This window comes from Microtus ochrogaster, linkage group LG3 (assembly GCF_000317375.1).
Source record: "Microtus ochrogaster isolate Prairie Vole_2 linkage group LG3, MicOch1.0, whole genome shotgun sequence".
Taxonomy (NCBI): Eukaryota; Metazoa; Chordata; class Mammalia; order Rodentia; family Cricetidae; genus Microtus; species Microtus ochrogaster.
The window spans coordinates 40,386,978-40,413,558 of NC_022029.1; the positions used below are offsets into that span (position 1 = coordinate 40,386,978).

A 26,581-nucleotide genomic window follows, 5' to 3' on the forward strand; every position below is an offset into this window, starting at 1 on the left:
TGCCGCTCCCATTGCTACAGTGGATCAAGCATTTGATCACATGAGTCTAGGCAGGCCACACTGATTCAAGCCACCATATTCATCTTTGGTGCAGGGAAGATGGCTCTACCAGAGAACCCTGGTTCAAGTCCCACCTCGCGGCCTCATTGGCGTAGTGGCATACACCTGCAATCTCAGCACTCAGAACATGGAAACAGGAATAAATTGGAGACCATGATGGACTACATGAAACCTTGTTTCAAAAAATAACCAAACCAGGCTGCCAGTGGCCATCTCAGAGGAATAGCAGGTGACAATTCACTCCAGAGAATTGGCCCACCAGCACACAAGGCACTGGTGGGTGAGGCAAGTCTTGGTTGTGGTAAATCACTTGTAACTCTAGTTCAAGATCAGACGCCCTCTCCTGGACTCTGAGGGCTCCTGCAGGCACATGTGCACACACATGCATGGCACACATACATAAAAGAAAATATGTTTGTGTATGTGTGTGCATTCTCATCAATCAACTCTGAAAACACTGAAGATGCTCTATGTCTTACACTGTCTAATATTCAGCCAAGATTTAATTATTTAAAAGAATGCATACCCTTCTCATTAGTATGTAAGTTTGCTTCATGTTTAATTAGTGGTACAATTAAGTTATTAATTATTTACTAAGGTACAATTATATGCTTCATTTATTGTTTTTTGTCAACTTGAAACAAGCTAGGTTCATCAGGGAAGAGAAAACTTCAATAGAGAAAATACCTCCATCAGAATGGCCTATAGAGGCATTTTCTTCATTAATGGTTGTTAAGGGCCCAGTTCACTGTGGCTGGTACCACTTCTGGGCAAATGGTCTTGGGTAGAATATACTGCGTAAGTCATAGAGAGCAATCCAGTAAGCAGCATTCCTCCATGACCTCCAGGTTCCTTCTTGAATTCCTGTCCTGATTCTCTCTATACCAGGTCATATTCTGACCTGAAATAAACTCTTTCCTCCCCAAGTTGTTTTGGTCTTGGTGTTTTATTATGATTCTAGAAAGTAAACTGAGACATATACCAAAGAATTGTAAAAATAAGTTTATAATTTCTTATCAGTGTTAATTTATATACCTATTTTTTATGTCCTTGTGTACTGACAAACAGTCCTTTTAATGGGATATAACAAAGCCTTTTATATGCTCAAAATTAATGTGCCTATAGGATACACACACTAAAAGTAGAAGACAGGAAATTAGGAACTTTTTTGACATTGACCAAAAGCCCTGTGGAATTGAACCTTGACTATTTTTTCTTTAATTTGTTAACGACTTTATGATGCTGATTAGCAGGATTTGCAATGCATTCTGTTTTGTAGCCCTCACTATCCATCTCTAGAACTCTTCCGTCTTCCTCATCTGAAGCTCTGTGCCATTATGCCCTAACTCTCCACACCCTTTTCCTCAGGGCCCTGGCAGCCATTGTTCTACTGCCTGGCACCATGGATTTGACAGGAACCTTGTCCACAGTAGTTACTGACTAGCTTGTTTATGTCTTCCTTTTTGAGACAAGGGTATATGTATCCCTGGTTGTCCTGGATTAAGGCTAGATGCTCAAGAGGATGGAATTAATTGAACTAAAAAGAGTTTTCAGTGTTGAAGTATGAAAGTGAGGGATTTATTATCAATTTTAAAAAGACACGTAAACATGGCACTGACATCAGCATCAGCTTGCTGAGGTCCTTACTATGGGTGTTAACACAATGGCTGGACATATGTGGGGTCACAAGTCAGAGAGGCAAGAGTAGGAGGGACAGTGTGATCTAACATCCCCACCAGGCCTACTTCTGAAAAGTTTCACTGCTCACCCTTGCTATGCTGGGGACAAGGTTCATGTACCCTAGGGCACACTCAAGAGATACCTACACCATAGCATATCCCCACTGCTGAACACTAAGGGATGCTTACGCTCTTACACATCTGCATGTTCCCATTTTTTGAAAAACAATGCACTTTAAAGGTTGAGAACACACACAGTTAAAAAAAAAATCCAGTCCAATTAATCCTGTAGTTTTTCTTTTGTGAGACAATGTCTCATCATGCAGCCCAAGCTGGCCTTGAACTATTATTTTCTTTTTTTTATTTTTCTTTTTTTTATTTTTCTAATTTTTTTTTAATTTATTTATTTATTAAGGATTTCTGCCTCCTCCCCGCCACCGCCTCCCATTTCCCTCTCCCATCAAGTCCCTCTCCCTCATCAGCTTGAAGAGTAATCAGGGTTCCCTGACCTGTGGGAAGTCCAAGGACCGCCCACATCCATCCAGGTCTAGTAAGGTGAGCATCCAAACTGCCTAGGCTCCCACAAAGCCAGTACATGCAGTAGGATCAAAACCCAGTGCCATTGTTCTTGAGTTCTCAGCAGTCCTCATTGTCCGCTATGTTCAGCAAGTCCGGTTTTATCCCATGCTTTTTCAGACTCAGGCCAGCTGGCCTTGGTGAGTTCCCGATCGAACATCCCCATTGTCTCAGTGTGTGGGTGTACCCCTCGTGGTCCTGAGTTCCTTGCTCGTGCTCCCTCTCCTTCTGCTCCTGATTTGGACTTTGAGATTTCTGTCCGGTGCTCCAATTTGGGTCTCAGTCTCTGTCTCCTTTCATCACTATCCTGAGTGAGGTAAGCCAGACCCAAAAAGAGGAACATGGGATGTACTCACTCATATTTGGTTTTTAGCCATAAATGAAGGACAGTGAGCTTATAATTCGCGATCCTAGAGAAGCTAAATAAGAAGGTGAATCCAAAGACAAACATATAGGCATCCTCCTGAATATTAACCTTCATCAGACAGAAATGAAGGAGACAGAGACTATTATTTTCTCGACTTTGCCGTGCTGGGGTTATAGGTTTGTACCACTAACTATACCTGGCTTTAGCCTTGTGGTTTTAACAACGGAAAGTACTGACTGGTCTGTCAGAAGTCTACCCGGGAATTTCCATCTCACAGGCACGTGGTGAAAGTGGATGATTTATCAAGGGCAGAGGCCTCGGTTTGTAAATGAATGGTGGTTACTGCGCAAAGAACCAATTCAGGCCCTAGCAGCTGAGACCAGTGTCGGAGCCGGTGTGGGTCCAACACAGATTCCCTAACTGGACTGAAACGGAGTCGCGAGGAATAATCAGACACAACTTACACGGTCATCTTTCACGGGCAAGATCTCTCTCTCATTTATTCTCCAAACAGTTTACATATCCTCACATCAATAGAGCAGGAACACATTAGGCTATCTCCTAGGCAACCAGGTGCCTGGGCTCAGGTCAAGGCTGCCTCTAGCAGTCAGGTAGGCCATGAATTAGCATCTCTATAAGACATCCTCCAAATTACAATGGAAGGAAGTACCAAACATCCTGACCAGTTTGAGTCAACACCTCTCCTCGGGAGATCTACATTTCTAACAAGTACATCCTTGCTTTTGTTAGGCAGAGACGGCTTGTCCGCAGAGCTATGTGATCAGCTCAGACTGGGCCTATGGCTTTTGTGCCACACAGAAATCTAGGCCTACAGACCAGGGCAGCAGAACTTGCCTAGGGGTCCACAGAGTGCTCAGTGAGTGCCCTCTGGGGCAGGGCTGCCCCAGGCTGGGGGGAAGGCTACCATCCTTTGTCCACCCCTCACTTTATTCCCCAGAGCAAGTACAAGTTCCTGCTGAAAACTCACGGGTTAGGTTGGACAGAAGAATCCAGATGTTAGCTACAGATGGAGTTTTCATTCATGCAAACTACCCTGGCTTTAAAGCACACAGAGTAGGTTTCTCTGCTTGAACTCATCAGTACGTGGTAAAGCCGTGTCTCCAGTAGCTGGACCAGATGCGCACGTTCTCAGACTGGCCTCCCCTACATGCCTACAATGGCTTACAGTGCCTCTTCATCATTCACCTTATTCTGCAACCCAGTGGTTCTCAGCCTGGGAGCCATGACCCTTTAGGGGTTGGGTGACCCTTTCACAGGGGTCACTCTTCAAATATTCTGCATATCAGATACATTTACAATTAATAGCAGTAGCAAAATTACAGTTATGAAGTAGCAATGAAAAAGCTTTTATGGTTGGTGGTCAGCATAACACGAGGAAATATGTCAAAGGGTTGAGGCATTAGGAAGGTGGAGAGGCACTGATCTAACCTCTGGTAAACTCCGAGGAGCAATGTTCTCCCAGTGACGGATTTTGACTGAGAACCCAGTCATGAAAGCTTTGTTCTCAGGCTTATTGTGTTTGGGGCACATGCAATTTATTTTTTTTTTAATTAATTTATTTATTTTAAAAAGAAAACAATCTTTTTTTTTTTCATTTTACATACCAATCCCAGCTCCCATTCCCTCATCTCCTCCCTTTCCATCTACCTAACCTCTCCAGCTCACTCCCAATCCACTCCCCAGAGAGGGTAAGGCATATTGCTTTGTGGAAGGACCAAGGCCCTCCCTACTATATCTAGGCTGAGCAAGGTATCCATCCAAAGAGAATAGGTTCCCTAAAAGCCAGTACAAGCAGTAGGGATAAGTCCTGGTGCCACTGCCAGTGGCCCCACAGTCTGCCTTAGCCATACAACTGTCACCCACATTCAGAGGGACTAGTTTGGACCTATGCTGTTTTTTTTCCCCTGTCCTAATGGAGTTGGTAAGCTCCCATTATCTCAAATAAACTGTTTCAGTGGGTGTCCTCATCATGGTCTTGACATCTTTGCTCATATTCTCACTCCTCCCACCCTTCAGCTGGACTTTGGGAGCTCAGTCCAGTGCTCTGATGCAGGTCTCCACCTCTGTTTCTATCAGTTTCTTTTCTTTTTTTTTTTTAAAGATTTATTTATTTATTATGTATACAACATTCCTTCCATGTATGTTTGTATGCCAGAAGAGGGCACCAGATCTCCTTATAGATGGTTGTGAGCCACCATGTGGTTGCTGGGAATTGAACTCAGGACCTCTGGAAGAGCAATCAGTGCTCTTAACCTCTGAGCCATCTCTCCAGCCCCTCTATCAGTTTCTTGATGAAGCTTCTATGGTGACATTTAAGATGTTCATCAGTCTGACTACAGGGCAAGGCCAGTTCGGGCCCCCTCTCCTCTATTGATTAGGGTCTTAGCTAGGGTCATCCCTTTGGATTCCTGGGAATTTCTCCAGAGGGGAACATACAATTTGATTTGGTGGGTGGGAAGCTGAGGTTATGCCAGTTAGAAAGGCCAGGAGTAATGGATGAATTTAGAGAAAGCAGCTGAGAAACACTGACGAAACCCTATAGCTCAGTGAAAGCAGAGGCTGTGGTGACCAGCTCCAGAAACAGTTCCTGAAACAGCCTGCCCTAGGAAGCCTTACCACTTCTCTCTCTAATCATTGTGTTCAATAGGCTTACTGGGCTCTCCTGGTCCTGAGCTGGCCTATCGCTGTTCTGACTCTTGTTGCCACCCTGAACATTTGGTTTTTCCAGGCCATGCTGCTGCTCCCTAGCCTTACTTTGTGCTGTTCTCATAGCTCTGGGGTCCTTAGTGTATTACAAGTTCATCTTCACTTAGGTTCACAGGGGAAGACACCTAATTGTCCCTGATAAACAGTTGTCACCCAGATGGCGTGTTGCCTCAGTATCCTGGCTCACAACTCAGTATGCTCTACCCTCTGGCGACTGCCCACCTCTGGCAGCAAGCTATAGTCAGCTAAGGATAGTGCATGTTACCATGCAATATGCACAACACAGCAGATATTCAAACACTTCAGAGAAGGCAGCGCTCAATATGCAGCAGGAGGGACTCAGGCTATGTTAACTCAGGACTTTCAAGTGGTCACAGACTGTAAACATCAGATTCCTGAAGGAAAATTAAGTCTCTGGTACCGTTAAAAGGTCCTCAAAGTTTGTGGCTGCTCAGAACAGTTTGGCAACACTGGACATTTGACTTTGAGGACACCAGCCAATTAGAGTACCAGAACAAGGTCCCTTCATCCATCTATATGAAATGGTGCTGCTGAGGGAACACTGTTCCAAGACCTGAAACAAATGTGACAAAATATGAATATGTTAAATGAGAACGCCCAGCTAATATTTAATTACTATCAGAAATTGGTTCTCTTTTATTCTTTACTTGGATCCTACGTTTCTCTCATGTTTTTGCACGCATGCACAGGGATGAGAAGTTAGCCTCACAAGAGATCTTACATGGATAAATAAGAAACAGCAAGATATACGATCCTTGTCGGACATCTTGACTTTACACATCACTCAAGAAGAAAGGCCAGGTAGTGCTGGATGTGAACGGCAAGAAGACTAAATAACTTCTACAACATTGCAGAGTGTCTTCATGATCTTGGGGGTAAAGGGTTTCTGAACTAAAACACAAAATCTCTAAATGAAAATATTTGACTATAGTAAGGACTCTATTCATGAGTTGGAGTGAAGGCTCAGTGGTTAGGAGTGCACACTACTCTTGAAGAGGATCAGAGTTCAGTTCTTAGCATCTACTTCAGGTGGCTCACAACCACCTGCAACTTCAGCTCTGATGGGTTGGATTCCCTCTTCTAGATTCCATGTGGCACGGTACTCTGAACACCTGCCCTTCAATATACACATAACTAAAAATAGAACAATAACTCTAGGCACCAAGGAATCATGAAGAATGAATCATAGAAAATATTTGCAAAACACAAAATGACAAAGAAATTGTATGCAGAACATATACACCCATATGTGGCCCAGTTTGAAAGACGTTGTACCCTTTAACATTCATGTTGGAAGTTAATCTCCTCAGGTGTCTTTTGGCCATTTGAGATTCTTCTGTTGAGAATTTTGTTTAGTTCCATACCCCTCTTTTTAAAAATTGGATTTAGTATTTTGATGTCTAGTTTCTTGAGTTCTTTACATATTTTAGAGACCAATCCTCTGCCTGATGTGAGGTTGGGAAAGATCTTTTCCCATTTAATAAGCTGCCTTTTTGTCTTCTGTGTTCTTTGCCTTGCAGAAGCTTCTCAGTTTCGATGGTCCCATTTATTTATTGTTGTTCTCAGTGTCTGTGCTACTGGTGTTATATTTAGAAAGTGGTCTCTTATGCCCATGTGCTCAAGGCTACTTCCCATTTTCTGTTCTATTAGGCTCAATGAGGCTGGATTTTTTAAATTGTTTTTATTGAGCTATATATTTTCTCCATTCCCTTCCCTTCCTCTTCCTCCCCTTCTACCCTTTCCCATGATCCCCATGTTCCCAATTTACTCAGGAGATCTTGTCTTTTACCATGTAGATTAGATCCATGTAAGTCTCTCTTAGGGTCCTCATTGCTGTCTAGGTTCTCTGGGATTGTGATTTGTTGGAAGAGGTGTGTCATTTGGGGTGGGCTTTGAAGTTTCAGATGCTCAAGCCAGGCCCAGTGTCATTCTTTCTGTGGCCTGCCAATCCAGATAAAGAACTCTCAGTTAACCTCTTCGGCACCATGTCTGCCTGTATACTGCCAAGCTTCCTATCAAGATGACAAAGGACTAGATCTCTAAACTATATGCCAGCCTCAGTTAAAAGTTTTCCATTATAAGAGTTGCCATGGTCAAAGTTTCTTCACAGCAATAGGAACCCTAACTAAAACAGATTTTGGTACCAGGGACTGGGGTATTGTTCTGATATAACTATGTTTTTGTTTGGAGGAACATGGTTAACATTAGGATTTGGGATTAGAAAAGCAGTTGAATGTTTAAAGTCTTAGGCTTAATGGACCATACTATAGAAGATGGAAGACTGAGGGTGATTTGAACTGTGGGAGCCAACCTCAAGTGGTTTGAGAAGAATATTAATATGTGGCCTAAAGTTCTGATATTTTGGAGAAGAATGTGGCTGCTTTCTGCCCCTTTCTTTAAAAAAAATCTGCCTGAGGATAAACTGGAGTCATGGATTAACAGCTTTGGCAGAGGATAGCTCCAAACAACCTAGCATTGAGTGCTGTGTGCCTATTAGTGACCAGTCTTATGCAGATCTATAATGAAAAAGAGCAAGCTGAGCAAGGCATATACAAAGTGAACATACAGCACAGGACAGAGAGTGTAAACGGATCAAAGTCTGATGCTTAGTGGAATAAATGGAGTGGTGACCTCAGAGCAAGGCCCCACCCAGCTAAGCTTCCAACATGTGAAAAGGAATTAAAGGAAAGTATAAAGGAATCTAAAAACATAGGGCTGGGTGTGGTGGTTCACACATTTAATCCCAGCGCGCAGAAGGTAGAGGCTGTCAGAGTTCAAGGACAGCAATAGAAACCCTAACTAAGAAAGAAATTATCTTGGAAGTGGCTCTCAAGACAATGAGCCTAGAGACAACTTAATCTTGGATTCTTGTCATCTAGGGTGATGAGAAATAACTTCCTTTTCTTCTGATTTACTATTTTGGGTATTTTGTTATATCATGTGCTCTTCATATGTGTGTATGAGAGAACGTAAGACAATGGGCATTTTTCTCTTTTGGTTTTTTGAGACAGGACTTCTCTGTGTAGCCCTGCTGTATTGGAACTCACTTTGTAGACCAGACTGGCCTTGAACTCGCAGAGATCTTTAGACAAAGTGTCTGTTCCACTTGGTCACGCAGTTGTTCAGTCCCAAAGGAACACACAGAGGCTTATATTAATTATAAACTATTTGGGTTATTGTTCAGGCTTATTACTAACTACCTCTTACAATTTAAATTAGCCCATAATTCTTGTCTATATTTAGCCATGTGGCTTGGTACCTTTTCTCAGTAAGGTATTCTCATCTTGGTTCCTCTGTGTCTGGATGGATGATAATGGGCTAGGAGAGAAGGAGGCTAAGCGGGGGTTCCTGTCAAAGCCTCCGTTTATTAGAGATGGGGTACAGCTTATATAGGGTAAGGAGCTGGGGGGTGGGCACAGGGGCCTGAGCTCTTGCCGCGTGGTTCATGTTGCTCACGTGGTCCAGGAGGTTACGTTTGGTCACGTAGGCCAGGAAGTCACAACTAGGAGATGACACACCTAGTTCTCTAGATAGTTTGGAATGTGGGGCGGGTTTTGCTAACAGCTCTCCATTAACAGCCAATTTGGGGTGGGGTAGGCTCTGTCAATAGAACGGTTTCTTAACACAATTGGGGTTGTGGGGTTCTCTGCAGACTCCGCAGGGCGATGGTTCCTGCAATAATCCTAGGAGGAAACGGCTCCTGACAGATCTGTAGACTCCCCAGGGTGATGGTTCCTGTAATGATTTTAGGAGGACCCGGCTCCTGACACTAGGCTGGTTGCCTTACCTATATTTCTTGCTTGGCTACTGACCAAACGGCATTTTATTGAAATTATAAGAGTGACAAATTTTTACAGTGTACAAAGCATTTTTCACAGCAGAGATCCGCCTGCCTCTGTCTCCCTAATGCTGGGATTAAAAGTATGTGTCAACAGGCATTTTTCAGAAGTAGAAATGAATGAAATGGCTCCCAACTTTAACCACATTCAGTGAAACACATATTTAAGACTAGAAATACCCACGAGACTGGCCAAAGTATAAGTCTGGTAGTACCAATATTGGTAACAATACAAAATAATGGGAATCCAAACACTCTGGAGGTGGGAGAACAAGATGGCACCAGTTGAAGATGAAGACATGAGTCTTTTCAGGACCCTGGAATCCTTGCACATTCATGCCCTAGAGAAGTATACAGGCAGGCAGTGCTGTGCACTGTAGGTCCCACCTGGAAACAACTCAAGTTTACACTGGCTGGCTGAACAGCGGCAGAAAGAGATGAGACTCTGACCTTTGAAAACCAAGATAAAAGGAGTTAGAGAGATGGCTAGTGGTTAACAGCACTAGCTGCTCTTCCAGAAGACCTGAGTTTGGTTCCCAGCACCTACGTGGTGACTTGCAGCCATCTATAACTCCAGTTTCAGAGGATCCATACCTTCTTCTGGTCTGTGCAGGCACTAAGTACGCATGTGGCACACATACGTAATTCATAACACCTACAACAACTAAACAAAAAACCCTGGAGTCCTATAGCCCAGTGTGGTGATGCATGCCTGTTATTCCAGTATCCACAAGGCCGAGGCAGAATTGCTGAATTTGTGGCATTGAGAGCAACATGCCAGCAAGGGCTACTTAGTAAAACTTTTATATGTCGGAATGCCAGTGGCTCCTGGCAGCTGTTCACGGGATCAAGAGCCAAGAGTACAGCCTTCTGACTTCTGTCTCCTGACTCCATGACCATGAGAGCACAAATGTGTGCTGGATGAAGGTTTGGTGATGGAGAAACTAGGTCAGTGTGTTTCCACAACCTTGTGTAGACTGTTTTACATTATCCTTCATAAAGACCTGACTCCTAGGTCATGTCTGTTCCAGATGCTAACACATTCAGTAACTGTAACTCCTACTGTCCTGTCAGAGTGAAGACTAGGTGGCTCTTACCTGGGTGGGACAGGGACTCAGACTGAGTAGGTCCCCAGGATGAGAAAGGAGATGGTAGTGGTCATCTCAACATCTCAAAAACCCTCACATGTCCCCAGGGAAAAGATATCATCTGTTTATTCCATGAAATGTATCACAAAGGCCTTGCTATGTACAACAGTTGCAACAAAACCAGGGTGCACAGAAAATGTGTATGGAACCCTCAGTGTAATATTCTGAACCTTAAGAGTCCAAGTGGAGAAATGGGCTGCCTTAGTGCAGTGTGTTACTTCCCTGGCCCTGTCCACGAGGTGATTTCATGACCAATCTCCTTAGTACTTGTGCTGCGTCATGCCTGTAGAGTTCCACAGATGCTGCAGAGCTCTTCCTGCAGAGGGCACAGCTAGAAAGCTGAGGTTCCACCATAAGCAATGTCAGGAGGAGGCTAAAAGGGCGGTGAGTCCTTGAGTTCACCTATGTGCTGCTTTCTTGACAAATGAAGACTGCACTGTTGCCCAGGTGCGAAGGCCACAAATCACACAGACAACACACAGATAAGTCTAGGAGATCAATAGCAAGTGTGCAAGAGAAACAGGATAATTTTATTATCAGGTTTTGCTTAAAATAACGGTACAATAAAATCTCTATAGTTCAGCATGATTAGACATGATTATAACTTGAATATTCTTTAAGAAACAAACGACAACAGAAATGAACCAGCACAAACTACAAAATTACTAGAGAAAAGGGAAGCCATTTGTCTGATAAAATGTGTGCTATAGCTAAACTTCCTTAGAAACTACTTCCCAACCACTAAGTACCTTCACCAAGTCATTAATAGAATGCTTCCTATATTTAGACACTGATGATCAAGTGGACTAAAACATGTAATGCTTAATCTTGTTTTTTCCATCTATAAAAGAACAGTATTTCAAGAAAATATTTTCTAAGCACAGTTTTCTGAAAACTTCAATGACCTTTTCTGGCTCAGTACCTGACTTGAAATGTTCAAATGTTTTTATTGCACACAACAGAAACTGGAGCAGCAAACTATGTGCATGAGAAGCTGATGAGAAACAAGATTGGAAATCCCTTTAATTGTGTTCCATTTACATGATTTAAATATATAGTTCTCTATATCTTTAATCAGTATAAGTAAAAAGGTAAATTTCTGAACAGCACAGAAATACAAACGTATTTAGAGCTTTACAAAATATATCCAACCCCTTAGACATGCACAACCTTTTAATATTGGAGTGTTATACCATACACGGGAACCAGTTTCTTCTTCATAATGTAGAAAGTCATTTTTATGAAGTTATTTTATATGAAAAAATAAAGATGCACATTTCTTTTCTCTCTCTGAAAAAAGTTTGTGGAATGTTGGAAATTATGAAAAAACAATTTCAAAGCAATAAAGTCATAAGACCTGGAATGACAAAGTCTTAGCCGCACATTATGTTATGAGGAATGATGATCATTGTTAAGTGTTTTGAGGAGTATTTTGTCATAGCTAAAGGCTACCAAGAGATGACATGGAAATCCATGAATCCTGGGCTATTTTTCATCAAAGAACCAGAGTGTGTAAATGTTGCCACTCAGGAATCTCAAGCAATGTCCCAATACACTAACAGGCTGGTGCAGTTAGCACCACAGACCAGAGCTAACAGCTTCTGCCCTAGCAGGCTGCCCTCTGTGGAAGCTGCAGCAGACATCTGCCTGTGGTATAGATCAGGATGCTGACCTGCAGGACTTCCAAACTTACCAACATGGGAGGGAAAGGGGCCTCCATAGAATATATAGCTTCAATAAAACCTGACTACCAGAAAAAGAATGTTACAACTTCACTTAGAAATGTAAACAGCTGATTACAATTTTAACTTCTCTCTAAAAAACTCATACCTTAAGTAGGTTAAATACTGATGTCAAAATACTCTCATTAAAACTTTAAGTGCCCTGTTCCCCAGCCATGTAATACCCCATTTTTTCCTAATTTGCTTTCTTCTTAAATTTCTAAGGAAAGCTATTCTAAAAAACAGTAACTGCTTAGTGCAAAACCTGGAAAGCAACAGGATCGAGGAAGCCCTTCTTGCGTTCAAGAAAGCTCCTCTTCATTCAAAAGACGAGGAGAATTGCTTTTAAGCTTGGGAGCTAGTGAATCACGAATGGATTTGGGGTTGGACAGTTTATATTGGTTATGAATCAAATGTACACATAAAATTGCTCTCCATTTGCTATATACAGCTTCAGAATTTCTACTCATCTAGTCCACAGACTCACGGCTTTAGTTCTCTCCCTTATCAATGTCACTGTCATTATGCTAGGAATGTAATGGCTTCCTTAAAAACACCTGGACAGCAGTGGCGCTACCGCTAATGACTGCATCCTGTAAACCTGAAAAATGTTGGTTGACTTTTGCTCCCTCAGGCCCTAGTTACACTCAGTTCTTAAACACAAAAGCATTGTTTTTTTGTTTTTTTTTTTTTGTTTTTGGAGACAGGGTTTCTCTGTGGCTTTGGAGCCTGTCCTGGAACTAGCTCTGTAGACCAGGCTGGTCTCGAACTCACAGAGATCCGCCTGCCTCTGCCACCCGAGTGCTGGGATTAAAGGCGTGCGCCACCATCGCCCGGCCAAACAAAAGCATTGTTGATCACCAGAGAAAGCGTGGGCTCCAACAGACACATCTCTGGGGGCAAGAGTCAAAAGGCCTGCTACTGGTTCCAGGGCTCCCGTGCCAGGGTTTGGAGATTACTCATCAGTTAGTCTCTCTCACTGGTGTGCGGGACTCCTGGGCTAGGGCCGTATCTCCTGTTCTACACAACACTGGCTACAGCAGTGCCTCTGCCAATAACAAAATGGTCCATGGCCCTTGAAAAGTCAATGTTTCCCTAAACCTGAAGGAAGTAGACATATGGTCTTTTGACTATTCTAAGATGTTTTATATTCCCAGTTATTTTATGCTGAAAGCCAGTTAAGTGATCATTTTAGGAGCTAAGTTTTAATTTACATTAAGATTAAATTAAAATATACACTTAAGCCTGGCAGAATGGTAAGATTCTCTAATTCCAGTTATTTGGGAGACAGAGGCAGGAGGATGGCAATTTAGAGACCTGTGTAGTAAGACTGTGCAATCCTATGCTGGGGACCCAGACATATACTCAAATGGAAATGTGATACAAAAGCAGCATTAAATTTCATTTAATTTTTTTCCTCAAGCATATTCCAAGGTGAGTGTTGCATTGCTTTTAAGTGAAAGCAAGCATTTACCCAGTCATATAAACCTGGTGAAACTAAAGAATTATCACCTTACTGGCTAAGCAGGCAGGGCTCCTAGCAATATCAACTACCACAGGATATCATCATGCTGCAGCCACATGAAGAACATCTAAGAATCCCAACAGTCTCGGCACAACACTGATAAAAAAGCCTTTCAGTTTAGTGTGGCTTTGCTTCTTCTCTTTTCAAATATTCCCTGGCCGAAGCAAATGAATGGTGTCCTCCCATTAATCAATTTATTTATCTCCCATTAATCAACTGTCACTGGATTCTTTGAGTTATTATGTTCAACTAGAAGTAGTTTGTATTTTGTGTAAAGTTCAAATTGCAAAGTTTTAGAGATATTAGATTATGCCCTGTATTCTTTATATAGTCTATAGGGCACCTTATAGGGAATGGATGAAATATAATCAGTGTCCTTAATTAGGCCCCTTATTTTCCCACTGCTTGTTAAATCAAATATAAATGGTTATTCCACATGTCTTCTGTTACTAAAGGCAGACTGCTCCCCATAAGTAGTCCCTGAGAACACCCATTAAAAATCCCCTGAAAAGCAAATGACAGTTATAAATGATAAACACATAAGCTCCAGCTGTGTACAAATTGTGAGAGGCTGGCCAATTCGTGTCTGCAGTAATATAAACTTTACCAGCTAAGTGACTCATGGCATGGGTATGGGCTCATTCTCATGCTTCTTACATTTCTATCATTTGAGGTGTGTGCATGCGTGTGTGCATGTGCGTGTAAGCATGTACACGACACACTGCCCACACAGAGGTCAGAGGATAATCTTCAAGAGTTGGGTCTTGCCTTCCACCTTGTTTTGAGGCAGGGTGTCTCTTGCTTCTGCCAATTCATTGCACACTCCAGGCCAGCTGGCTTGTGAGCCTCCCATCTCACTGTAGGAACACTGGATTATAGATGTGGCCTTTCATGTGGGCTCCAGGGATCTGAACTCAGGTTGTCAGGCTTGCACATTCAGCACTTTTATTCACTAAATCATTTCCTTGGCCCACTTCTTGGTTTTCTAAATGTGAGCTAAGTTGCGGTTTACACTTAACCTTTATTGGTCACTTTGTCTTTTGAAGGTGGTAGAACTGACTAAAAGGCTTTTCAGTCAGGGAAGTAGGAAAGTCAAGTACCTTTGAAAGGCTCAGTGCAGAGTAAGACTAAGAGAAGGCCTGCAGATCTGCCCAGATCCAATGGACAACCATTGACAAGAAACAAGGCACACATTTTAGATAACAAAGTGCTGCTGATTAAGACTGCAGCATAACTGGGGCTCATCATGCTAGCACGTGAGTGCTTAAACTACTGCCCTACAGCCATGTGCCAACCCTTCAGTGCTGCTGAGCCACCACTGCCTGCACAGTCACAGCCAGGAGGAGGGACACAGAGTGGCATCTCTGCTGCCTCATATCAACTTTGTCAGAAAGAAATTCATCTGAAATGACATCTTATCCTCAGAGTTTTTCCCTCTTGACTTTCACAGCTCTGGGAAGAAGTGAGCTGGTAAATGTGTTGAGTGGGTAGAAGGCCCCCTCCACGCCCCACCCCCACAAAACTTCACCCTAGAACTCAGCAAAGTAATATAGGCTGGAATGCACACTCCCTACACTTTACAAGTACATTTTAGGGTTAACTTCAGAGAAAGTAAAATAGTAATATAACTTAATTTTAGGCAATATAAGTTACTATGACTATCTAAATATTTAAACAGCAAAATAGAACAAAATATACATATGCAAAAAATCTAAACAAATGTACAATTTCAGAACTTAAAATTCACTAGAAGGTTCATTGTGTGCATTAATTAGGCTCAGAATGAAGTAAAAGTAGTCAATTTCACCCCCAACCTGGAAAGCCATTCCTGCTATGGTTGTGATTTCATCTGTTCAGCATCCTGTAACATTCATTTAGACAGAGTGCAACTGCCCATGTAAACAGTTTGTTATCTTGCTCCCTGGGTATGGACTCGTAGACAGAGGAGACCCTAGGAGCAGCAAATGAGGGAGCATTACCCTTCAGAGAACACAGTAACTTCTGCTGTTGGCTTCAGGGCTTCCCGTTGGGTGGCTCAGGAAGACTCTGAGGGGTAGATGTGGTGAAAGTAGACAGCCATGAAGACATAGCTGTCTTTGCACTGGAAAAAGCTCCTCCCACTGACTGGCCTGTGTGAAAAATAAAAACAAAAGAAAAAAACCATATGAACTTAGTAAAAAGATTTAACTTTTTTGCATCCTGGGAATGGAATCGTCTAATACTGAACCAAACCTCCAGCCTATACTTAATATTTTGTTAAGACAATGAAAACCCAACAAACATGAATAAGGTTAACTCACTGAAACACAGTAAAATGATATAGCTACTAATATACCACTTAAATTTTTAGTTCAAAATAATCTTTGCATGGAAATGTCTTAAAGAAAACCGAGTAATTTCTTACCACAGGAGCCACACTAGGCACGCTGTAGGGGTTAATAATACAATTTTATAGCCACAGCACTAGCAACTCTGTGAATCAGAATTAGCTGGAGAACTTAAAAAGTCAAACACGGGGCTGGAGAGATGCCTCAGGAGTTAAGATCATTTACTGTTCTTCCAGAGGACCCGGTGCAGTTCCTAGCATCCATATCAGGAAACCTTTAACTCCAGCTCCCAGGAATCCAATGCTTCTGGCCTCCATGACATACACCCATACAAATACCTGCACATATACATATGCAGATAGACAGACAGACAAAAGAAAGAGAGAGAGAGAAAGGAGATAGACAGAGATAGAGAGAGAAGAGAGTGTGGTATGTTCTCTGTACCTTAAATGCTGAGTAATCATTTACTTATACTGGAAGAGAATCTAAAACGGTTACATCAAACAAAGAGATGCAGTCTTACAGGACTCAAGTCTTTTTTGTTCTAATGACTATTCTCTCCAAAGCTGCTGTGAATGTGAAATTATTTGAGTTACTACTTTAGAGAAGAGGGCATAGAAGAAACTTGCAACGTGCTTTAATTAGCAGCAGCAGCAACACTGAAAACCAAATGCAGCTGCCTCCCCATCTGTGGCTTCAGTTCATGTATTTGAGTTCCCTGTCACCTGAATCTTTGGACAATAACATGCAGGTACATACATGTTCAATGGAATATTTTAGAAATAAATCATTAGTAAATCTGAAACTTCAGGCTGTTCTAAGTGGTGATGGCCCATCACACTCTCTAGCTCTATCCCTGCTCATATCCCCTTTCCTCTAATGTACACATGCTCACCCTCCTGCTACCAGTCACCTGACTCCCATGGTGTGCCGGATGCTTTTTATCAACTCAACACAAACTTAGACATGTCTGGAAAGAGGATTTTTTCTTTCCCCGAGACAGGGTTTCTCTGTGTAGCCCTAGCTATCTTGGAACTAGCTCTGTAGACCAGGCTGGTCAAACTTACAGTAATCTGCCTGCCTCTGCCTCCTGATTTTGGGATAAAAGGTGCAGGCCACCACCACACAAAGAGGGACTCTTAAATGAGAAAATGCTCCTAACATTATTCTGTAGGCAAATTTGTAGGGCATTTTCTTGATTAATGATGTAGGAGGGCCCAGCCCACTGTGGGAAGTACCACTCCTGGGCAAGCGGTCCTGGTGGTTTAAAAAACCAGACTGAACAAGGCACCGAGCAAACCAGTAACTAGTGTTCTTTTTTTTTTTTTTTTAAAATAATAACAGTGATTTTTATTTTTATTTTTTTTACCATTTTTACCATATGTGATCTTTATAAAAGCATGATAGGAGATAAGCTGAGTTCAATTCACTTGGTCTTGTGCATGTCTTTTGAAATTCCATGAACTTTTTGAATTAAAATTCTATAAACTCCTGAGAGCTGGCAAGTTATAACTTCTATGGTTGTCTCCCATAAATTTTACCTCCCTGTAACAGAAACTTATGATTTCAACCAGTTCAATCAGGGATAAAGCTATAAACAGGAAATAAATTGCTGTCCAAATCATAATATTTTGGCATAAGAATGAATCTGATATTAAGCCACCCATTTTACACAAACACTCTAAATCATTATTATACAGAAAGCATGCAAATAAAGATAAATAAATAGGAACTGAGACACAGACAACTTAGGTTTCAGGAAAAACTCTAAAATTACTGAGACTATATTTAAATAATCCTTAAGTGAATGGAAATATCACAGCAGAAAATTGTTCAACACTGATCAGAAAACAATCCAATTAGTCATGTTGATTTAGAAAAGAAGGAGACATAAACATCTTTACATTTAAGATGACAATTCACAGGATGATTAAGAGAAGCAATTAGGGTATTTTATATGATGTGAGCAAGAACTATGAGACTTTCCACAGGGCAGGGAACCCTGACTGCTCTTCAGACTTGAGAGGGAGGGGGAGAGGAGTGGGGGAAGGGCGGGAGGAGTGGGAGGCTGGGAGGAGGCGGAAATTTTTTTTTTCTCAATAAAAAAAAAAGAAATGAACTCTTCTTGTTGATAGAACTGCAAGCTAGTTGAAAATTAATTTTGAGACTAATAATTAAGGATCTAGACAATTTTAAGTTATTTCTCTTCTCTTGGGCAAGTGTGCATGTTTAATAGTATACAGCTATTTTCTGTAATTCTCACATTTCTGCATTGTAACTAGTGTTCTTTAATGGTCCTGGCTTCACCTCCTATCTTGGCTTCTCTCAATGGACCATGTCCCAGGACATGTAAATCAAACAAACCCTGTCCTCCCCACATTGCTTTTGGTCATGATTATCACATCAGCAGAACCCTAAGTAAGATACCCGATATCTCAGTGTCTGTGCTCCAGTAACCCTAAGAGCAAGGGCAGTGGACCCGGCAATTTGAACATGCCAAGGAAGAGCTATAAGGCGATTTCTTTATATGAAAAGGTGAAAGTAATTCAGTGACAAAATATATTCATATAACCTTTACTAAAATAAACTGTTATAACTATCTCTTCCTATTATTGCTGTTAATCCCTGACTTGGCTAATTTACAAGTTAACATTTCATCACAGGTTGTATGTGTAAGGAAAAACATGGCATGTCCACAGTTCTGAGTATTCTCTGGGATTCTTGGAATAGATCTCCTTTGGATGGGGGACACTACTATAATGATTCATATGTCTACAATGCAGCTAAACTTTTCTATTAAAAATAAGTGTCATGGAAGATTATTTTAGTTTCCTCTTTTTTTTTTTTTCTTTTTCCCTCTGAGAAAGGATTTCTCTGTGTAACAGTCCTGGCTGTCCTGGAACTTGGTTTGTACAGTATTATTATTTGGGGGGGGGGAGTATTTTATTTTAGGGGTTTAAGACAGGGTTTCTCTGTAGCTTTGGAGCCTGTCCTGGAACTAGCTCTTGTAGACCAGGCTGGCCTCGAACTCAGAGATCCGCCTGCCTCCCAAGTGCTGGGATTTAAGGTGTGGCCCCCCAATATTATTTTACCTAGGCAAAGATGAGTTACACTGTTTCTATTGCCTTTGTTAACTATTGATGTAAAGCTACTTTACATTTGTTGAATTATGTAAAGATGAAAGAGCTAGGAAGAAACAAACCTAAGCTAAGGCCGAGCATTCATAACTAATAACAAGTCTCCATGTCATAATTTGGGAGCTGGTTGTTGGCCTTCAATAAAAATCAAGGTACAATAAGAATTCAAAATAAATCAAATGTATAACCATACAGAAATAAATTCTTATATATAAAATTCCATTCCCCTGGAATGTAGAAAAGCTATGTGTTCTGTGCCTTTTAAAATGAGTCCAGAGTCCTTTCACCATCTTTCTACAGGTATAAGGACTATCAGCTACCAAGACCACCAAAAGGCATTTTCTTTTTTGTTTTTTCTTTTTCGAGACAGGGTTTGTCTGTGGTTTTGGAGCCTGTCCTGGAACTAGCTCTTGTAGACCAGGCTGGTCTCGAACTCACAGAGATCCACCTGCCTCTGCCTCCCAAGTGCTGGGATTAAAGGCGTGCACCAAAACCGCCCGGCTCCAAAAGGCATTTTCATATGGGACTTCTGAGCCGTGTTCAATCAAAGTTAGCTAAATAGATAAATAATTCAGTAAAAGTTATCTCTGTTATGTGTTATACATAAAGTATCCCAACAGGCTCATAGGTTTGAATGTTTTATCTCTGCATGATGGAGCTGTTTTAGGGAGGATATAGGACTTTGGGACCTGTAGTTTAGCAGAAGTGAGTTCTTAGGTGGGCCTTGGAGATTGTATCTGTTTGTAGCTCTCTGCTTCCTGATTCACTAGGATGTAAGAAACAGCCACATGCTCACACTGTTATGAATTCCATTATGACTTTGTTGACTTGATGAACTGTACCTTAAGTCACAGAAAACGTCTCCCTTGAGTTGCTTCTGTAGGGTATGGTCAAAGTGGTGAGAAAAGTAACTACTATGGTTTCTAGGTTTGCAACTGGAACAAAACAACAAGTTAAAAATACAGAAAAGAGGGGCTGGGTGTGGTGGTACACACTGTCAATCCCAGTATTTGGAAGGCAGAGGCAAGAAGATCTTTGAGTTCAAGGCCAGCCTAGTCTACACAAGAAGTTCCAAGTTAGCCAGGGCTACATGGTGAGACCACATCCCAAAACAAAAACACCAACCAAAACAACAAAAACAAAAAGACAAAAAACAAAAAAGGAAAAAGGGAGAAGAGAAAATAAAGAAGTTATTTTTTTATTCTGATTCAACAAGGAATAATCTTCAAACCTTTTAAGTGGAAACAAAAGCTAGGCACAGAAGGATATATGATGTGGGAGTGATTTCTTTCTGATCTGTTGCTTTCATTGGTTAATTAATAAAGAAACTGCCTAGGCCCATTTGATAGGCCAACCCTTAGGTGGGTGGAGTAAACAGAACAGAATGCTGGGAGAAAGAAAGCTGAGTCAGTGAGTCGCCATGATTCTCCCACTCCAGACAGATGCAGGTTAAGATCTTCCCTGGTAAGCCACCTCGTGGGCTACACAGATTATTAAAAATGGGTTAGATCAATATGTAAGAGATAGCCAATAAGAGGCTGGAACTAATGGGCCAGGCAGTGTTTAAAAGAATACAGTTTCCGTGTAACTATTTCGGGGCATAAGCCATGCAGGCTGCCAGGTGCCGGGGACGCAGCCCCGCCGCTCCCTCAACAGACATATGTAATATGCAATGATTTACCTAGCTTTGGGTATCTGGTTAATATTGGCCTCATAAAATGAGGTGGAAAGTATTAGCTCATTCACGACTTTCTGAAAGTTCTGTATACAATTTATGTTATTTCTTAAATGTCTAACAGAATTTCCAAGAGAAGCGCCTAGGATGCTGAGTTAGGAGGATCCAGAGTTTGAGGCTAATCTGGGCTACAAAGTGAGACCCTGTCTTGACAAACAAGAAGAAGTGGTCGAGTAAGAGAAAGAGAAGAAGAGGGCAGGAGGGAGAGAGGAAGGAAGGCAGAGGGAAAGAGGAAGGAAAAAGGAGGAAGAAAGAAAGAAAAAGTGAAGCTAACATGGATGTGTTTAAATTAGAAACCTTGCACCAAGTTTTAATTTCTTCAGCAGATTCAGAACTATTCTTGTTTTTAAATTCCTTATTAGTTTCTGCCTTTCAAGGAATCTGTCCACCTACACTGTCAAATCTGCTGACAAAATCACTCTCAAGGAGTCTGTCCACCTACACTGTCAAATCTGCTGACAAAATCACTCCCAAGCTTCCTTTGTCCTCTCAGTTGTTGTGAGTCCCCAGTGGTGTCACCGCTCCAGTATCTCTTTTACCCATCTACTTGGAAAACATAAATGCCTTTTTTAATTCTAAGACTAAAAATTATAAAGCCCCTTTTTATCATTATATGATCCACAAATATGTATAACTTTATTTTAACAAACTACACACTGAAAACAGAAAATAGATACATATAACAGCAGCTTCTGCTGAGGGTGCGCCTTACCGACAGCTTTTCCTGTTTGTACCACATTCCGGCTGGTTGTGACCATGACATTACCAATTTTTTTGCCACGTTCACTGTTCTGAACAGAACTAAGAAAAGAAACAATTTTTAAAAATCTTAAACATTTGTGAACACCCACAACCAAACCACTTTATTATCATCCCAAATTAATACTGGAAAAATAAAAAGCAATATTATTATAAATAAATATAGAATATACTAAAATAATACAGAAATGAGCTAAGAGGTGAGGACATAAAGATTTATGTCCTTGACAGACACGGTTTGCTCAGAGCAAGTCATCAAAGTAAGAATGGCTATATTCTGCCATTTTTTTCATACTATTGTATATGGACAGAGTATTTTCATTTTAAAATGCACCCTGTTGAACTACAGAATGTTATGCTCATTGGGCTATTATTTGAAACACAAGTCCATCAAGAAGATAAACTTCCCAACCGGCAATGAGGCACACGGCATATACTCAGACAGAATAATTTCCGTTACTTTCTGTGAGTACTCACTGTGAGAATCTGAGTTTCATGTCTGACACCGAGTACTGGCCTTGAAAAGGATGGCTGTAAAACAAAGCTTAAGTTTAGATTACGAGCATCACAGAGCTGCAAAGAGCAGTCACAAGAACTGAAACCAACAGTGGGGTCCCATGCATCATTCCTAATACGAGCGTTAGAAGATGTGACCCAACAGTTTTGAGCTCTATCTTCTTTCCTTGTGTAATGGATAAACGTGGTTAGAGGTGGACATGTGTGCCTGGGGTGTTAACACTATCTCAACACAGTACTAACAACACCCTTCCTTCATCTGGGGTGGGGTCCAAGTCTTAATCCAGATTAAAAACACACCAGGAAATCAGGTGTGTGACTGACTTAGGCCACAGTGATGACTGTACCTTGATCCTGGTCACCCTGTAAAGACTGGAAGAGCAAGGTCAACAGACAGTTCTTGTCTTACACTCGGGTCCCTCTTCCAGTGCTATGAAGAAAGTGAAATTCACTTTCTGACAAAATGCTATAGTTTTATTCAAATGACAGCAAAGAGTTGTGGGTCAAAGTGAGCATATAGAACAGGTCTTCCTTTTACAGATCTCAGGACTAATCTAACAAGTCACATAAACACACTGTGGTTATAGCTGGTATATCACTTGTCTAACATGTTCAAAGTCCTGATTCAATACCAAACAGTGCAAAATCACAAGAGCATCCCCAATCAGTCTTTTTCCCTGTTTCAGAAAGGCTTGATTTCAGGGGTGGCATGTGTTTGATGCTTGGTAATTTAGAGGGTTCCTTTTTAGGAGCTGAAAAAAGTGTCACAGATCTCAAAGAACGATATTTGGAATGTTTCAAATTACACTTCCTGATAATGAAGACTATCACTTCCTACTTTCAATCTGGTGAAAATGTTTAAAATCTACTATCATGACTGCCTAATTACTACCCAAACAGGCCTCTTTGTCCTCAATCTTCTCCCCTTTTTGTTTTAAAAATGTAAGAACAAAGTATCTTTATTTGTTGTTTTCTATATGTAGTTTTAAAAAAATATTTATTTTTTAAAACTAAAATATAATTACATTGTTTCCTCTCTTTCCTTTCCTCCATCCAACATTTCCAATGTAAATGGCCTTGCTCTTTCAAATTCATGACCTCTAACTGTGTACACACGCGCGCGCACACACACACACACACCCCTTAGTCTGTACAATGTTAATTTTATGTATATGATTTCAGGTCTGGGGGCTCTTCCCTGGAGAGACTTCTGTTCTCAGCATTCTGTCTGTAGTCTTGGTCTGGGTTTGAAGGCCCAGGAGATTTCCCCCTTTTGTGTTAGCATGTCTATTGGCATCATCCTTGTTTTTTTGGTTTTGAAGACAAGTCTTGTCATGTAGCCAACCTACAACTCTCCTACTTTAGCCTCTTGAGTGTGGGATTACAAGTATGTGCTACAATGCAGAGCTACACTTCGGTCTGCTTTTCAACTTCCATAATTTTAGTTTCATTATATATTTTGTCTGGGTACCATTTTATAATCCTTTAAAGCCCATTCTAGCTAAGTCTATGTATTAGCATTAAGATCTGTAGAGCTGGTGCAGGTTAACAGCATCAGATGCAATGATGGAGATGGAGCACATACTGTGGAGCTGACAATTAGCTTGACCCACCTTGTAAGTAGAGTCACCTCAAGTGTCCCCTGCAAACCAGCAGCTCACGTTTCCCTCCACATAGCTCGGAAGATAGACCTTGTAGTTAGCAAGCAGACTACATTGAACTCTTAGTCCCCTCATCATTAATGGCACTAAACTGATACTTGCTTTTAGACTTTTTAATACATTCAGATGACAATATAGGTTGTGCTAGAGCCCCCCAAAAAATCACCAGTTAGGATTGAACCTATTCATTTTCTTTGAGATAATATGAAGATAATAGATGTGTTCAATTGCTCTGAAACTACCTCCCTATGCAGTTGCATCTACAAGTTGATACTGTTTAGTCTGTACGTTGGAAAATGTGTGCGTGTGTGTTTATCCTTTCTAGCATCAGTTAATCACATTTCCTCTTTAGCTAAAAACAATAAACTATAGTACCAAATACAAATTTGATTTTGTATCTCTTTTTAATATAAAGTTGATTTTGTCCATTTCTTACCAAGAAATAAAGTTCAAAATACAATGAAAAGAGTCAATGAATTTTGTATCATTAAAAATAGTATTTCAGTTAGGAGTGGTGGTAAACACGTTAAATCCAAGCACTGGAAAGGCAGAGGCAAGTGGCTCTAAGTTTGAAGCAAGCCCGGTTTACACAGTGAGTTCCAGTTTAGGCAGGGCTACATAGTCAGACTGTCTCAATAACAGAAAGACTGTAAAGCAACCGCTTTCCATCCCATTAGTCTAGAGGATGTGCTTACTTTGGGTTTATCTCTGAAAGTGCTGGGTGCTTATTGCTGTTCCATACCCTGTAGTTGTGAGTATTCTTCCAGGCGGCAACAAAAGTTGTCCCATAGTCTGATAACATCTTTTCATTATCTGCCAAGTAAATGGTTGAAAAGAAGTTGAGCTGGACCACAGCCATCTGGGCATGAAGATTAGTAACCACAAAAGGTAAAAGCATAGTTTGAAATCCCACACTCACATTGTGGGGACACAACCTACAGGTGTCAGCAAACTTAGGTCTAGTTCCAGAAATCCTCTTAAGAAGCTGTGTAGTCTTCAACAAGTCACTTCATCACTCAGAACTTCATTTTCTTAACTAGAAAATACGAGGACTGAGCCAAACATTTCCCAAGGCTCTCTACAATGCCAAAATGTTTTCATGTTCCTTTACCGTTACAAGGATCATATTACTTATTAAAGAAAAACTACAGACTTGACACTGAGCAGGCATAATGGCTTAAGTTTACGGCAGGGCACTTAGGGTCTCTTCACAAATGTCTAGGGAGTTAAGAACAAGCACGTAAAAGGCTTCTTTATCCACGTTTTCTTCAGACTTTGTCTCACTATTTGGTGTTTCATGCTTGAGTAAGCACTGTACTATCAAAAGTCCTTACCACAGGATTTTCACATTAATGCTAAACAGCTCTTGCCTTTCTTGATACCATAGAGAAGTGTGAACCCAGAGCATTTCTGCTTGGAGGGACAGAAAAGGTCTGGTGAACTGATCCAAATAGCTCTTGCCTCGCATTTATCACAGGCATGCAGGTTTGCTATTTTATTTTTGAGACAAAGTCTTGCTATGTACTCAGGCTGGCCTCAAACTCTTGGGACTCTTCTGGTCTCGGCTCTCTTCTGTCCAGGCAGGTGATATCTGAGGCGCGTGCCACCATGTCTGCTGTGTTTTTGCTTTGAAGGTGAAATGCAAGTAGCTTTTGTTACTAGGAAAGGACTAGGAGACACACGGTTCCATCTACAGCATAAAGGTATGCTTCCACAAAATATTTCTGAAGTTCACACTTCACCCAATTGTGCTTGAGAAAGGTCTTGAGTCAGGCAACAGAAGCCTCTCAACAAGATGGATGAACAAGGCAGGGCTTTAAATCAGAATATCTAAGATTATTGTTAAGATAAAAACTAATTACTAGCTACAAAATGAGCTGGGCAGTGGTAGTGCATGCCTTTAATCCCAGAAATGTGGGAAGCAGAGGCGGGTGTATCTCTGAGTTTGAGGCCAGCCTGGTCGACAGAGTGAGTTCCAGGACTATCAGGGATACATAGAGAAACCATTAAAAAAAAAGAAGAAGAAGAAGAAGAATATTAGCTATAAAATTAGCTATAAAGTGTTCAGAACAGACCTTACAAGTATTAATTTATTTTTTTAAGTTGATTACTCATGAAGTAAAAAAAAACCTGGTGGCTATCTGGGTTTCTTTTTTTGATTAGTAAGTAAATTTAAATTACAAAATTTAATTTTGATGTCTCTGTTCCTATATTTGTAGAGGTGACAGACACTTAAAAAATTCAACTAATAAATGAGAAATTGATCACTAGTTTTGCTTTATAATGAAGGACATCACTGAAACCTGGATTTAAACCACCCTGGCAGGTGGGAATGACAAGACCACAAATAACACAACACTGTGGACACGCACTTTCACAAGATATTACCAGAAGGTAAACTGCATGCTGCATATATCGCGTTGCTAGTTTTTAAAAAAAGTAATGTCATTTTTCAGTAATGACAAATGAAAAATATTTTGAAGTCTACTTTTGCAACAAGTATTTGCCAGAGTTCCAGGGTAGAAACGCTCATTGCTACGTTCCACTTTTGGTTCATATTATTTTCTAAGTAAAATGAAGTAGTTTTACCCAGGCAGAAAAAATAATTTTTTTTATGATGGGTTAAAATTTTGAAGGTTTAGACATTCAGAATATGATTTTAAATATTTTCTTTAAAAATATTTCTTCAGGGGCTGGAGAAATGGCTCAGTGGTTAAGAGCACTGACTGCTCTTCCAAAGGTCCTGAGTTCAATTCCCAGCAACCACATGGTGGCTCACAACCA

General features: G+C 41.0%; 1 protein-coding gene across 1 annotated transcript in view; it reads right to left on the minus strand.

The window, feature by feature from the left end:
• Positions 1-10,918: 10,918 nt before the first annotated feature.
• Avl9 (AVL9 cell migration associated) overlaps positions 10,919-26,581 on the minus strand; it is a 54,303-nt gene continuing 38,640 nt past the window's right edge. The window contains exons 13-16 of the mRNA XM_005360792.3: positions 24,493-24,610; positions 22,098-22,151; positions 21,574-21,662; positions 10,919-15,791 (exon numbers count right to left, since the gene is read on the minus strand). Coding sequence (XP_005360849.1) covers positions 15,676-15,791; positions 21,574-21,662; positions 22,098-22,151; positions 24,493-24,610 — 377 coding nt within the window. The 3' untranslated portion in view covers positions 10,919-15,675. The remainder of the gene's footprint in view (positions 15,792-21,573; positions 21,663-22,097; positions 22,152-24,492; positions 24,611-26,581) is intronic.